This window comes from Rhinolophus hipposideros, assembly GCF_964194185.1.
Source record: "Rhinolophus hipposideros genome assembly, chromosome: 10".
Classification (NCBI taxonomy): Eukaryota; Metazoa; Chordata; class Mammalia; order Chiroptera; family Rhinolophidae; genus Rhinolophus; species Rhinolophus hipposideros.
In genome coordinates this window covers 44,549,833-44,564,947 of record NC_138056.1, presented here as the reverse complement: position 1 = coordinate 44,564,947, position 15,115 = coordinate 44,549,833, and the positions used below count along the sequence as shown (strand labels likewise).

At 36.7% G+C, this 15,115-nt stretch overlaps 1 protein-coding gene across 1 annotated transcript; it reads right to left on the bottom strand.

The window, feature by feature from the left end:
• Positions 1–6,792: 6,792 nt before the first annotated feature.
• LOC308503401 (olfactory receptor 52E8) lies at positions 6,793–7,770 on the bottom strand (the record flags this gene model as incomplete). The annotated part of the gene is made up of 1 exon (XM_081062703.1): positions 6,793–7,770. The coding sequence occupies one exon, from the start codon at positions 7,768–7,770 to the stop codon at positions 6,793–6,795; it is 978 nt and encodes a 325-aa protein (XP_080918829.1).
• Between the last annotated feature and the right edge of the window lie 7,345 nt (positions 7,771–15,115).

The following is a 15,115-nucleotide window of genomic DNA, read 5'->3' as shown; positions in this document are numbered from 1 at the left end:
CCTTAAAAAACTAGAAAAAGAAGAACAAGCAAAACCCAAGGTCAGCAGAAGAAAGGAAATAACAAAAATCAGAGCAGAACTAAATGAAATAGAGAACAAAAAGACAATAGAAAAAATTAATGTGACAAAAAGCTGGTTCTTTGAAAAGATTAACAAAATCGACAAACCCTTGGCTAGACTCACTAAGATAAAAAGAGAGAAGACACTAATTAACAAAATCAGAAATGAAAAAGGTGAAGTTATCACGGACACCACAGAAATACAAAGGATTATCCAAGAATACTATGAAGGACTATATGCCACCAAATTTAATAACTTAGAAGAAATGGACAAGTTCTTAGAAACATATAGCCTTCCAAGGCTGAATCATGAAGAACTGGAAAATCTTAACAGGCCGATCACCAGTAAGGAAATTGAATCAGTCATCAAAAACCTTCCCAAAATCAAAAGTCCTGGACCAGATGGCTTCACCAGTGAATTCTACCAAACCTTCAAAGAGGATCTAATACCAATCCTGCTCAAACTCTTCCAAAAAATTGAAGAAGAGTCAGTACTCCCTAACTCATTTTATGAGGCCAACATTACCCTGATACCAAAACCTGGTAAGGACAACACAAAAAAAGAAAACTACAGACCTATATCTCTGATGAATACAGATGCTAAAATCCTAAACAAAATTCTAGCAAATCGAATACAACAATGCATTAAAAAGATTATTCATCACGACCAAGTGGGGTTCATCCCCGGGGCACAAGGATGGTTCAACATTCGCAAATCCATCAATGTGATACATCACATAAACAAAATAAAGGACAAAAATCATATGATTCTATCAATTGATGCAGAAAAAGCATTTGATAAGATACAACATCCATTTATGATTAAAACACTTACTAAAATTGGTATAGAAGGAAAATACCTCAACATAATAAAGGCCATATATGACAAGCCCTCAGCTAACCTCATAATTAATGGTGAAAAGCTGAAGCCCTTTGCTCTACGTTCAGGAACACGACAAGGTTGTCCCCTATCACCTCTGCTTTTCAACATAGTGTTGGAAGTCCTCGCCAGAGCTATCAGGCAAGAGAAAGAAATAAAAGGCATCCAAATTGGGAATGAAGAAGTTAAATTGTCACTCTTTGCAGATGACATGATGCTATACATAGAAAACCCTAAAGACTCCACCAAAAAGCTATTAGAAACAATCAATGAATATAGTAAAGTTGCTGGCTACAAAATCAACGTACAAAAGTCCATTGCTTTCCTATATACCAACAATGAAATCTCAGAAAAAGAGATAGAAAAAACAATTCCTTTTGCAATTGCAGCAAAAAGAATAAAATACCTAGGAATAAACTTAACCAAGGATGTGAAGGATTTATATGCTGAAAACTATAAGACATTTCTGAAAGAAATTGAAGAAGACACAAAGAAATGGAAAGACATTCCGTGCTCATGGATTGGAAGAATCAACATAGTTAAAATGGCCATATTACCCAAAGCCACATACAGATTTAATGCAATCCCCATTAAAATCCCAATGGCATTTTTTAAAGAAATAGAACAAAAAATCATCAGATTTGTTTGGAACCACAAAAGACCCCGAATAGCCAAAGCAATATTAAAAAAAAAGAACAATACTGGAGGTATCACACTCCCTGATTTTTCCTTGTACTACAGGGCTACAATAATCAAAACAGCTTGGTATTGGCGGAAAAACAGACACACAGACCAATGGAATAGAATTGAGAACCCAGAAATAAAACCACATAAATATGGACAGATAATTTTTGACAAAGAAGCTAAAAACATACAATGGAGGAAAGACAGCCTCTTCAATAAATGGTGCTGGCAGAATTGGATAGCTACGTGCAAAAGAATGAAACTGGACTGCTATCTGTCACCATGTACCAAAATTAATTCAAAATGGATCAAAGACTTAAGCATAAGACCTGACACAATAAACTGCATTGAAGAAAACATAGGTACTAAACTTATGGACCTTGGGTTCAAAGAGCATTTTATGAATTTGACTCCAAAGGCAATGGAAGTAAAAACTAAAATAAACAAATGGGATTATATGAAACTGAAAAGCTTCTGCACAGCAAAAGAAACTATTGACAAAATAATGAGGCAACCAACTGAATGGGAGAAGATTTTCGCAAACAGTTCCTCTGATAAGGGGCTAATATCCAAAATATACAAGGAACTCATGAAACTCAACAACAAAAAAACAAACAACCCAATTGAAAAATGGACAGTGGACCTGAAGAGACATTTCTCCAAAGAGGATATACAAATGGCAAATAGACATATGAAAAAATGCTCAACATCGCTAATCATCAGAGAAATGCAAATGAAAACCACAATGAGATATCACCTCACCCCAGTCAGAATGGCTTTCATCAACAAAACAAATAGTAACAAGTGTTGGAGAGGCTGTGGAGAAAAAGGAACTCTCATACACTGTTGGTGGGAATGCAGACTGGTGCAGCCACTATGGAAGGCAGTGTGGAGATTCCTCAAGAAATTACGAATAGAATTACCATATGACCCAGCAATCGCTCTCCTGGGTATCTACCCCAAAAATATAAAAGCATTTCTCTATAGAGACACGTGTACGCCAATGTTCATTGCAGCTTTGTTTACGGTGGCCAAGACATGGAAACAACCAAAATGTCCTTCGATAGATGAATGGATAAAGAAGTTGTGGTACATATACACAATGGAATACTATTCGGCGTTAAGGAAAGATGATATAGGAACATTTGTGACAACATGGATGGATCTCGAGAGAATAATGCTAAGTGAAACAAGTCAGACAGAAAAAGCAGAGAACCCTATGATTTCACTGATATGTGGTATATAAACCAAAAAGAACAAGACAAACAAATGAGAAACAAAAACTCATAGACACAGACAATAATTTAGTGGTTACCAGAGGGTAAGGGGGTGGGGGGTGGGTGATGAGGGTAAAGGGGATCAAATATATGGTGATGGAAGGAGAACTGACTCTGGGTGGTGAACACACAATGGGATTTATAGACGATGTAATACAGAATTGTACACCTGAAATCTATGTAAATTTACTAACAATTGTCACCCCAATAAAATTAATTAAAAAAAAAAAAAAAAAAAAACTTGAGTTGTTGTGTGTTTTTTTTATTTGAGTTTTGAGAATTCCTTATCTTTTTGTGTACAAGTCTGTCATCACATATATATTTTGCAAAAGTTTTCTCTCATTCTGATTTTTCTTTTTCTTAAATATGTCTTTTGAAGAACAGAAATCTTTGATTCTTAATGAAGTCCAACTTATCTTTTTTTTTTCTTTTAAGTATAGTAATTAACCAAAGGGTCACAAAGAGTTTCTTTTATGTGGTCATCTAAAAACGTGCTTTTAGCTGATACATTTAAAATTTATGTTAACTGTTTCTTGACTTTACTTATATAAAGTATCTTAGTATACTTTATATTAAAGTATAATAGACTTCTAAATTGCATAAAATGCATAAAACACTAAGTTTAGGGTTAATAAATTTTGACAAGTCGCTAACATTAAACAGATCATGAAACAGATATTACTAATAATTCAGAAGACACCTCATATCAGCTCCCAGTTGCTACTACTCACAAAAAAATAACCACAATCCTGACTTCTAACACTGTAGACTGTTTGCCTACAAGGAAGCAAAGAATTAACAGCAAACCTGAAACCATGTTTTCTCTTTTGCCTGGGTGGCCCAGGAAAAAATGACTCTAGCTAATTCCTCCGATAAATATACTAATAACTAGATATCCTGGTAAAAATAAATCTTTGGTATTGGTTTATGTGAATCTGATTTGACAATTCAGCTCTTCTGTTATCACTCCTGTTTTGAAGACACACACACACACACACACACACACACACACACACACACACACTTGAGGTCAATTAAATTGGCGAACTCATCCTAGAAAAGTGTTACATACCTCATTGCTGAATATCACTATGATTACCTTCGAAGCACTCCCCTTGGGAAGCTATGCACTGACACCAGTGCCTAGTCCACCTTTCAAAGCAATTATGGAGCTCCTTTTCTGGAATGGTCATCAGAGCTCTCATCGCATTGCCGTTGATGTCCTGAATGCCATTAAAATGTCTTTCTTTCAATATTTCCTTTATCTCTGAGTAAAGAAAGAAGTAATTGGGGGCTAGATCAGGTGAGTAGGGAGGGTATTTCAATACAGTTATTTGTGTCTGGCCAAAAACTCCCTCACAGACAGTGCCGTGTGAGCTGGTGCATTGTCGTGATGCAAGAGCCATGAATTGTTGGCGAAAATTTGAGGTCATCTAACTTTTTCACGCAGCTTTTTCAGCACTTCCAGAAAGTAAACTTTTTGTCCAGTTGGTACAAATTCATAAAGAATAATCCCTCTGATATCAAAAACGGTAGCAACATCATTGCAACAAGTTTGCGAACTTAATTGTCATAGTGTGTGTGTGTGTGTGTGTGTGTGTGTGTGTGTGTGTAGCTTTTTTCTATCTGGTTCATTTGTTGTTTATACTTATCATTTGTTCATTCTCGCTGCTGCATAGTATTTGTTTAAATACATCACACTTCCTTTACAAATTCTATTAATGTACATTTGAGCTGTATCAGTTATTGATTGTTACAAAGTGCTTCTGTAATCATTGATGTACATATCTTCAGGAGAATTTGTGCAAGGCTTTTGTTGTGTAATTTCCTACGAGCGGAATTTGGGAGTCATAGGATATGCATATGATTAGTTTTCTGAGATATTGCCAAATAGTTTTCTAAAATTATTTTACCAATTTATCTTCTCACTAGTAATGTATGAGGATTCTAGTTGCTCCAAATGTTTGCTACTACTTAACATTTTTTTGTTTTATCCACTCTGGCCAGTATATAGTACGAGTGCTAATTGATTTTAAATGTGTTGCCCTTAGACTAAGTAGAACATCTTTTCACGTTCATTAGAAATTTGGATATCCTCCTTTGTAAAATAGCCACACAAGTCCTTCATTAATTTTTCTATGTGATCATGTTCCTTTTTCTAATCAATTTATAGGAGTCCTCTCTATATTCTATAATACAAGTCATTTGGTTTGCCTATTCTCTCTGTTAATGGTATATTTGATAAAACGTGTTTTTAACTTTATTATATACTGACTAATAAATATGTTTCAAATATTGTTAGCATGTATATGTACTTGTCTCTTATTTTAGAATCTTTCCTCACTAAAAGGTTATGAAGATAGTCTCTCTTTTCCCCCAGAAGTTTTATTGTTTTTCTGTTCAACTTTATATTTAAAATTTATTTGGGAAGGATTTTCTGTATGATGTGAGATAAATATCAAGATTCATTACGTCATATGGCTCCCCAATTAATCAAGCATCTTTTATGGAATATCATCTTTGTCACTGCGTTGCAATGTGATCTCCGTCATAATTTAAGTAAACATATATCTGTGAGTCTTTCTGGACTTTACTATTCAATTTCATTGGACTGCTTTTTTTTCTATATTTGCACCAAAAACCACATTTTCCCAACTACTATAGCTTTGTTATAGGTCTTTGCTGTAGCTTTAAAACATGTCTTATTTTCTGGCAATGTAAGTATTCAAAGTTTGTTCTTCAGGAAAAACGTGACTAATCTTGGCTAAATATATCTACATATATATATTTGGACAGTTTCCTGTCGATGAGTGTGATATCATTCCAGGTAGTCTAGATTGTGCTTAGGTAACACTCTCCCTCCCAAATTTTAGTGTATTAAAATATCAAAGGTTTAATTCTTGTTTATACTACATAACTAATACAGGTTTGGGGGTGGGGGAGAACATCTATCATAGTCACTCAGTGATTTATTCTTATGAAGGCACCAGATTTTATGACATGGCATCTTAACAAAACTCTTCAGGGTAAAGAAAAGCAGGAGGGAAGAAAATAGAGAAGCAAATAATCACTCTTAAATGTTTCCTCTCAGAATTGATACCAGTCAGGTTACTTTAACAAATATTTTATTTGTCATAGCAAGTCCCATGGCCAAGTCTAACTGCAAGAGGTTTGACACATATAATCCTCTCATGTTCCTGGAAGAAAAAGAAAACTGGAAATATCAGTAAACACCATTAATGTGTAGCTTAAGTGTGCCAAGCAAATTTTTTTTTTTAAAGATTTTATTGGGGAAGGGGAACAGAACTATATTGAGCAGTGTGTACTTCCAGGACTTTTCCAAGTCAAGTTGTTGTCCTTTCTATCTTAGTTGTGGAGGGCGCAGCTCAGCTCCAGGTCCAGTTACCATTGTTAGTTGCAGGGGGTGAAGCCCACCATCCCTTGTGGGAGTCAGCAACCTTGTGTTTGAAAGGACGCTCTCCAACCAACTGAGCCATCCAGCCACCCGGGAGCTGAGTGGCAGCTCATTGACTTCATTCTAGTTACAGAGGGTGCTGCTCGCTGGCCCATGTGGGAATCGAACCGGTAGCCCCGTTGTCCAGAGCTTGTGCTCTAACCAACTGAGCCACCTATCCATCCCTACAATTAATTTTTTAATATACTTTTGACTCTTGTCTTTAGGTCTCTGATCAATTTTCCCTATAGAGTAAAGGAAGTGTCTAAATTCATCTTTTTGCATGGGGATATTAAATTATCCCTATCCCATATCATAATTAATGTACATATTATTAACTTTAAATATAAAGTGTGAAACTGAAGGATAATTAATGTTATTGGTCTCAATATTCCCCTTTGTCTCTCTCCTTTCTACTGCATTAGATTTAAGACAACTCTAATTTTTAATCTTCCATGATCTCTGACTGGTTAGCTCTCTATCTGTCCTGAGGAAAACCCTCAAAACTCGCTCCCTAATCTGTTTTGTCCTGACCCCATAGATTACAGGATTGAGGGCTGGTGGAACAACCACATACAAGTTGGCTAAGAAAATGTGAACATATTGGGGAATATTGTGGCCAAAGCGGTGTGTCAAGAAAGAGAAAAAGGCAGGTATGAAAAAGGCTAAGATAACACCAATGTGGGAGCCACATGTATTGAGGGCTTTGAGTCGAGCCTCCCAGGAAGGCAGGAGAAAGACTGCATAGAGGATCCTGACATAGGAGACAATAATAAGGAGCACATCCAACAATAAGAGAGAAATGTTGCCAAGACCAAACATAATATTCACTTTGATGCTGGCACAGGCTAGACGGGCAATGCCCATGTGTTCACAGTAGGTGTGAGGGATGATATGATGCCCACAGAAGGGAAGCCTCAGGAGAAGAAACACCAGCGGGACCACCATATACAGGCTCCGCAGAATAGCAATGCCTGCAATAATGCCGATGATTTTGCTGGTGAGGATCATCGTGTACCGAAGGGGTTTACAAATGGCAACGTAGCGGTCAAAGGCCATGGCCACCAACACAATGCTCTCCATAGCAGTGAAAAAGTGGATGAAGAACATTTGGGAAAGGCAGCATTCAAAAGATATGTCCCTGAGGCTAAACCAGAAGATGCCCAGCATTTTGGGGATGGTGGCTGTGGACAAGCCCAGGTCAATAGAATCCAAGATGGCCAAGAAGTAGTACATGGGCTCATGGAGACTGTGCTCAGTCTGGATCACAAACATCACAGTAGCATTCCCCAAGAGTGCAACAAGATACAGAAAGAAAAAGGGGAATCCAATTGAGACATGCACACCTTCTAGCCCTGGGATGCCCAGCAAAAGGAATGAAGAAGGACGGAACTGGGTGTCATTAGACATAGACATTATTTCTGCCACAATTAGCTGTTCCGCATATCAGAGACAAAGTTGACTTCTCTTAGTGATTCTTGTTCTTCTTATCGCTTAATCCTGATTTCTGAAGAAACACAAGAGAACATTTTAATTGTACTTTGGCTGTATTCAGAGGGGAGATTAAATAATGATTTTCATTAAATACTGTTATATCCTTCAAAATTTCTATGAGACTAAATCTTGCATATTCTTATCTCCAAAAAGAAATGGTAATTATGTGATGTGATAGGAATGATACCTAAAGTTATGGTGGTAATCATATTAAAATATATAAATGTATCAAATCAACATGTACATCTTGAACTTACACAATGTTATATTATATCTCAATTATAATATCAAATACATCTCAATTCTTAAAAAAAAAAAAAGGAAAAGACATTAGATATACTCCTGTTCTTCTAGCCTCTCCTGAGTGTCATATGACACCAGGAATAAAACCAGCCTTACCCTGCTGTCATTTATCCTAATGAAAAGACTGATACAAAGAAGACAAGGCAGGGACAGGTCCAAGATAGTAGATTAGATAAATTTTGTGCTTGCCTAATTCCATGAACACATCAAAATCACAGCTAAATTATAGAAAAAAATCAACATGGAGAACTATCTGAACAGAAGTCTAGCTGAACAGAAGTTTTATAGCTAAGGATATAAAGAAGAAGCCACGTTGAGACTGGTAGGATGGGTGGAGATATGAAACAAGTCAGCCCAAACCTCCATGTGGCAGACGAAAATTGGGAGGGAAATCTCAGCCACAGAGGTTCCCCACGGAGAAGCAAGGGAACAAAGCCCCATATCACACTCTCCAGCCTGCAGTACTGGTACCAGGAAGAGGAGCCCCCATAACATCTGGCTGTGAAAAACAGTAGGGATTCAACAGTCTGGGTGGGACAAAAGAATGTGGGAAACCCAAAGTTTTTCTTAAACATCCTACACAGATTCACTCACAGGCACTCATCCTGTGCTCCAGTAGAGGGACAGTGACTTGGGGAACATCAGGAACATACAGAGGGCAGACTGAGGTGTGTTGCTTTGGGGCAAGGGCTAGAAGATAGTCACCATTTTCCCTGTGTGGGGTCCTTCTCCCATGTGGCTTGCAGGCAGGTGCCATCTTTCCTGTGTTGAGCCCATCCCCCCACACACACACCCATGGCTAAGTCTGAATCTGAATTGGCCTGGCAAGCTCTGTTCACTCTACCCTGGTGATTCACTGAGACCTTGCCACACCAACTCCACACTGCAGGAGGCTTTATCAGTGACCAAACCTTACAGGAGCCAACAGTTGGCAGAAGGCATCAGAGCGTCCTGATTTTTTTCAAAACGACCCCAAATCCAGTATTGGTAGTAGCTATTCTCAGTTCACAGCATGGACTCTCCTACATGCCGCCAGGTCTAGCACATGCAGCAACCAACTGTGGATTGCTTTATAGCACCTACCAGGTACTCCCCGCCCAGTTATGGCTGACCTGGGCCTGCACAAGATCCCCCCCAAGAGGCCCCAAAACCAACATAGTTGGAGGTTGGCTTCAGACCACAGCACAGCAACACTCAATTAGCCCCACAAGTGGCACACCCAAAAGGCAGTCTCAACACGCACCAGAGCCTGCTGGGATAAATCCTGCTTCAAGTGGTAAGCCCACTGCACAGCAGCCATAAACCATAGACATGGCCGAACCCCACAGCCAGTCAGCCTGAGGGTCAATCCCACCTACTGATGTGCCAATGACAACAAAGTTTCAAATATAACAAGAGGGGGCACACAACACACACAGAGGACACTCCTGGAGCACCAAGTACAGATGACCAAAGAGACTGTGCCACTGGGTTCCACAGGGCACCTACTACATAAGTTCACCTGGCAAGAGTAGGAGAAGTAGCAGATCGACCTAATACATAGAAACAAACACAGGGAGGCAGCCAAAATAAGGAGACAAAGAAACATATCCCAAATAAAAGAAAAGAACAAAGCTCCAGAAAAAGAACTAAACAAAATGGAGACAAGCAACTTACCAGATGCAGAGTTCAAAACACTGATTATAGAGCTGCTCATGAACTGATTGAAGGGAGAGCTTCAACAAAGAAATAGGAAACATAAAAAAGGAGATAGAAAATTTAACAAGACTAGTCAGAAATGAAGAATGCAATAACTGAAATGAAGAATACATTAAAGAGAATCAATAGTAGATTAGATGAAACAGAGGATCAAATCAACAATTTGGAAGAAAAGATAGCAGAAAATACTCAATCAAAACAGCAAAATGAAAGAAGAATTTTACAAACGAGGATTGTTTAAGAGACCTCTCGGACAACATCAAGTATAACAACATTCGTATCATAAAGGTACCAGAAGGAGAAGAGAGAAAACAAGGAATTGAGAAACTATTTGAAGAACTAGTGACAGAAAACTTCCCTAACCTGTTGAAAGAAATAGACATCCAAGCCCAGGAAGTGCAGAGTCCCAAACAAGATGAACCCAAACAAGCCCACACCAAAACACATTTAAAATGGCAAAGGTTAAAGACAAAGAGAAAATCCTAAAAGCAGCAAGAGAAAGGCAACTAGTAACTTATAAGATAGCTCCCATAGGATTGTCAGTTGATTTCTCAACAAAAACTTTGCAGGCGAGAAAGGATTGGCAGGAAATATTCAAAGTGATGAAAAGAAAGGATCTACAACCAAGACTACTCTACCCAGCAAGGCTATCATTTAGAATCAACGGACAGATAAAGAACTTCTTAGATTAAAAAAAAAAAAAAAAAAAAGCTGAAGGAGTTCATCACCACAAAATCAGTATTACAAGGAATGTTAGAGGGACTCCTTTAAGACAAAAAGATAAAAAATATGAATAACGAAATGTCAATAACTACATATTTGTCAACAATATTACTTTAAATGTAAAATGCTCCAATCAAAAACATAGGGTGGCCAAATGGATAAGAAAACAAAAAACTTACATAGGCTGCCTACAAAAGACTCACTTCAGATTGAATGACACACACAGACAGTAAAAATATGGAAAAAATTATTTCATGAAAATGGAAAAAAAAAATGCTGTGATAGCAATACTTGTACCAGACAAAATAGACTTTAAAACAAAGGCTATAACAAGAGACAAAGGAAGACCCAGTAATCCCTCTTCTGGGTATTTATCTGAAGAAACTCAAAATGCTACTTCGAGGTTACATGTTCATCCATATGTTCATTGCAGCGTTATTTACAATGGCCAAGGCTATTGTAGAAGAACCCTGGGTGTCCATTGATGGATGAAAGGATAAAGAGGAGGTGGTATATATATATATATATATATATATATATATATATATATATATATATATATATATATATATATAATATATATATAATATATAATGGAATATTCCTTGGCCATGGAAGGGAATAGGTTCTTGCCATCTGCAGCAGCATGAATGGACCTGGAGGGTATTGTGCTGAGTGGATATGTCAGACAGAGAAAGACAGATGCAATGTGATTTCACTTACATGTGGAATCTAAAGAACAAAGTAAACAAACAAACAAAACAGAAACACACTCATAGATAGAAAATTTTGATGGTTGCCAGATGGGAAGGGGTTGGGAGTCAATGAAAAACAGGAAGGGATTAAGTAGTACAAATTGGTTTTTACAAAGTATTGCTGAGGATGTAGTGTATAGCATAAGGAAAATAATCAATAATATTGTAATAACTATGTATGGTTTCAGATGGGTACTTGATTTATCTGGGTGATTGATGGGAGAGAGGTTGGAGGATAGGGCAAAAAAAGGTAAAGGAATTAAGTAGTACAAATTGGTAGTTACAAAATAGTCGTGGGTATGTAAAGTAAAACACAGGGAATATAGTCAATGATAAGGTAATAGGTATATATAGTGCCAGGTGAGTACTAGACTAGTCAGGGGCATCACTTCTTAAATTATACAAATTTCTAACCACTGTGCTGTACACCTGAAATTGACATAAAATAACATTAAATATTAACTATAATTGAAAAATTATAAAGGAGGGAAGTTGAAGGGAAATAAGAGGTTCAAATTTCCAGGTATAAAACAAATAAGTCCTGGGGATGTAATGTACTGCATTATTTACAGTATAGAGTCAATAATAGAGGAATAGGGGAATAGAGTCAATAATATTGTGATAATATAGTATGGTGTCAGAGGGTTCCTGCAGTTATGATGATTACTTCTTTAGGTATATAAATATTGAACTACTATTGTGTACACCTGAAACTGATATAATGTATGTTAATTTTAATAAAAATCTGTTTTTAAAAAAATCTGTTTTAAATAAACAGATTAATAAAAATCTGTTTTAAAAAGAAGAGAAGGCAGAAGAGTATCCTCTGCATAAGGGAAATTCAGACTCTGAAGTGTAGCCAGAAACAAATGGAAAAAATAAATTCCAATCTGTGTATCTGAGTGTTCCACATATTTTGCGTAATGCATAAAAAGATTTCTTTCGTGTTTGTAATCTGAACTATTTCTCTATTAAGGAATCTAGAGAATCCCAAAATGTGGAGTGCATATTCCTGAGTGCATCTGTGCATGTGTATGTGCGTGTCCGTGTTGTATATTTATGAATTTTTTGTGTGTGTCTGTAAATACCAGATGGCCTGGTTCTTAGAAACACTTTATCTTTGCTTACCCATATGCATTAAAAAAATTCTGTCACATAAAAGTTCTTAATTTTAAAGTTTGCAAATAGATGAATTGATTAAGAAGAGACAGGACAGTAAGCAACTTCAATGTCGTATTTTAGAAAATAAACAACTTAGTTCATGTCATAATTTGTTTCTGAAAAAAATTACTCATCACATTTAGTAAATGGATAATGACAGAAAGAGATACTTGGCAAAGAGTATTTTGCAGTTATGATGAAACATGAACTGAGAGATTATTTTAATGTACAAAAGCCTATCGTTTGGAGAGTGCATAAGTAAACACATTGTGTAAAGAATCTGTCCAGGTATAGTCATCTGGGGGAGGAGAGATTAATATTCTGGGCTCGGCAACTTTCAAATATATCTCTGCCTTGTATCCATGGGAAGAGAGAAGAAGCATTTAAAATATCTTAAAATTTAATTCCTACCAAGATTCTATCCTAGCTCTCATATCTTTATGGATGCCTTAGAGTAACACTGAAAGGGGAATTATCAAGTGAATTTGTATTACAGCACTCATTTAGATTATGTGAGTATTCTGAACTTATTTATAGTAAATTACAATTTTGAAGCAAACAAAAGAGAAGTTCACTACTGTACAATTTATTTGGGAAAAATTAGTCATACAGAAAATGTGTCAGTGATTGAATGTGATGTCTGAAATTGTGCAGAAAGCTTAGATTCAAATTTAAGAATGCATGGATGTTGGAGAAAGTCAGAGATGAGAGGTATCCATCTGAGATAAATGCATATGAAGGTAAGTACATCATAATTGAAACCCATGTCAAGGCAAATGCCTTGCTTATTGTGCCCATTTAAAACCTATGAAGAGTAGCAAAAAGAAAAGATAATTTTGTAACTTGGGAAATTCTCTCAGGAAATACACACACACACACACACACACACACACACACACACACACACACACGAGGTCTGACAAATAAGTTTACGAACTTGTTGCAATGATATTGCTAACCTTTTTTGATTTTTTGATAGAGGGATTATTCATTATGAATTTGTACCAACTGGACAAACAGTTAACTAAGTTTACTATTTGAAAGTGCTGAAAAGGCTGTATGAAAAAGTTAGATGACCTGAACTTTTCGCCAACAATTCATGGCTCTTGCGTCACGACAATGCAGCAGCTCACAAGGCACTGTCTGTAAGGGAGTTTTTCGCCAATAAATAAATAACTGTATTGGAACATCCTCCCTACTCACCTAATCTGGCCCCCAATGACTTCTTTCTTAACCCAAAGATAAAAGAAATATTGAAAGGAAGACATTTTGATGACATTTAGGACATCAAGGGTAATACGACGTCAGCTCTGATGGCCATTCCAGAAAAAGAGTTCCAAAATTTCTGAAGGGTGGACTAGGTGCTGGCATCGGTGCATAGCTTCCCAAGGGGAGTACTTTGAAGGTGACTATAGTGATATTCAGCAATGAGGTAGGTAGCACTTTTTCTAGGATGAGTTTGTGAACCTAATTGTCAGACCACATGTGTGTGTGCGGTGTGTATGTGTGATGTATATGCCTGTGTGTGTGAGAGAGTGTGTGTATAAACTTGGACTGCTAGGTTGAGTAGGAGACAGCTTAAGTTCTCAATTTTGTAATGTGAAACTATCACAGATAGTTTTCTGTTTTTCATTAGTGGAGAATCTCATACAAGGTAAATGGAGATGTGATTCCTCTATGTACCAGCATTGATTTGGCAATATGAATACAATTTTGAATGAAACTCGTCAGAACAACCATTGAGTAGTAAGGGAGATAAAATTCCCAAGATGAAATTTAAAAATTGTTTTGCAAGTGCTATGTTAAGAAGTGTGCACAGAATATTGTAGATACAGAGGTGAGTCAAGAAAAATTCCATGGAAGAGGTTAGCCTTATGCTAAGACTCATAGAATAATTCTTCAGCCAAAAAAAGTAAATAAATTTTATTCTAGATGGAGTAAAGAGCAATGACAAAGTGAAAATTAAACCACAGTGACCAGTTGGCATATTAAAAAGAAATCTGTCGTCCTCTCAATGAACTTATCCACAAATTCAGTAGATTGATAGCCAAACTCTTAATTGTCTGGTGTCTCTGTCACTGTTGGAGCTCCATACAGCAGAAACTTATAAAATAAAATCTTGAGATTATCATGCTAAGCAAAATAAGTCAGACAGAAAAAGTTGAGAACCATATGATTACTCATATGTGGGATACACAACTGAAAGCAACAAACAAACAAACAAAAACTCATAGACACAGCCACAGTTTGGTGATTACCAGAGGGGAAGGGGGGATAGAGATGGTAGAAGATGGAAAAGGGGGTCTAATATATGGTGTTGGAAGGAGACTGACTCAGGGTGGTGAACACACAATGCAATATATAGATGATATATTATAGAATTGTACATTTGAAACCTATATAATTTTACTAACAAATGTCACCCCAATGAATTTAACAAAAATTTAGCATATATATGGTTACATCCCAAGAAAATTAACTTATGCTATTTATTTGTATTGATTTTCTAGGAGGGCTTGAAACTGGTGCTTTCTTCCTCTCTGAGAGAATATCATTTCTAGTCTGTAAATACTTATCAAAGCAACCAATCACTAATCATTCTATAATATACACTGACCTATTACTTC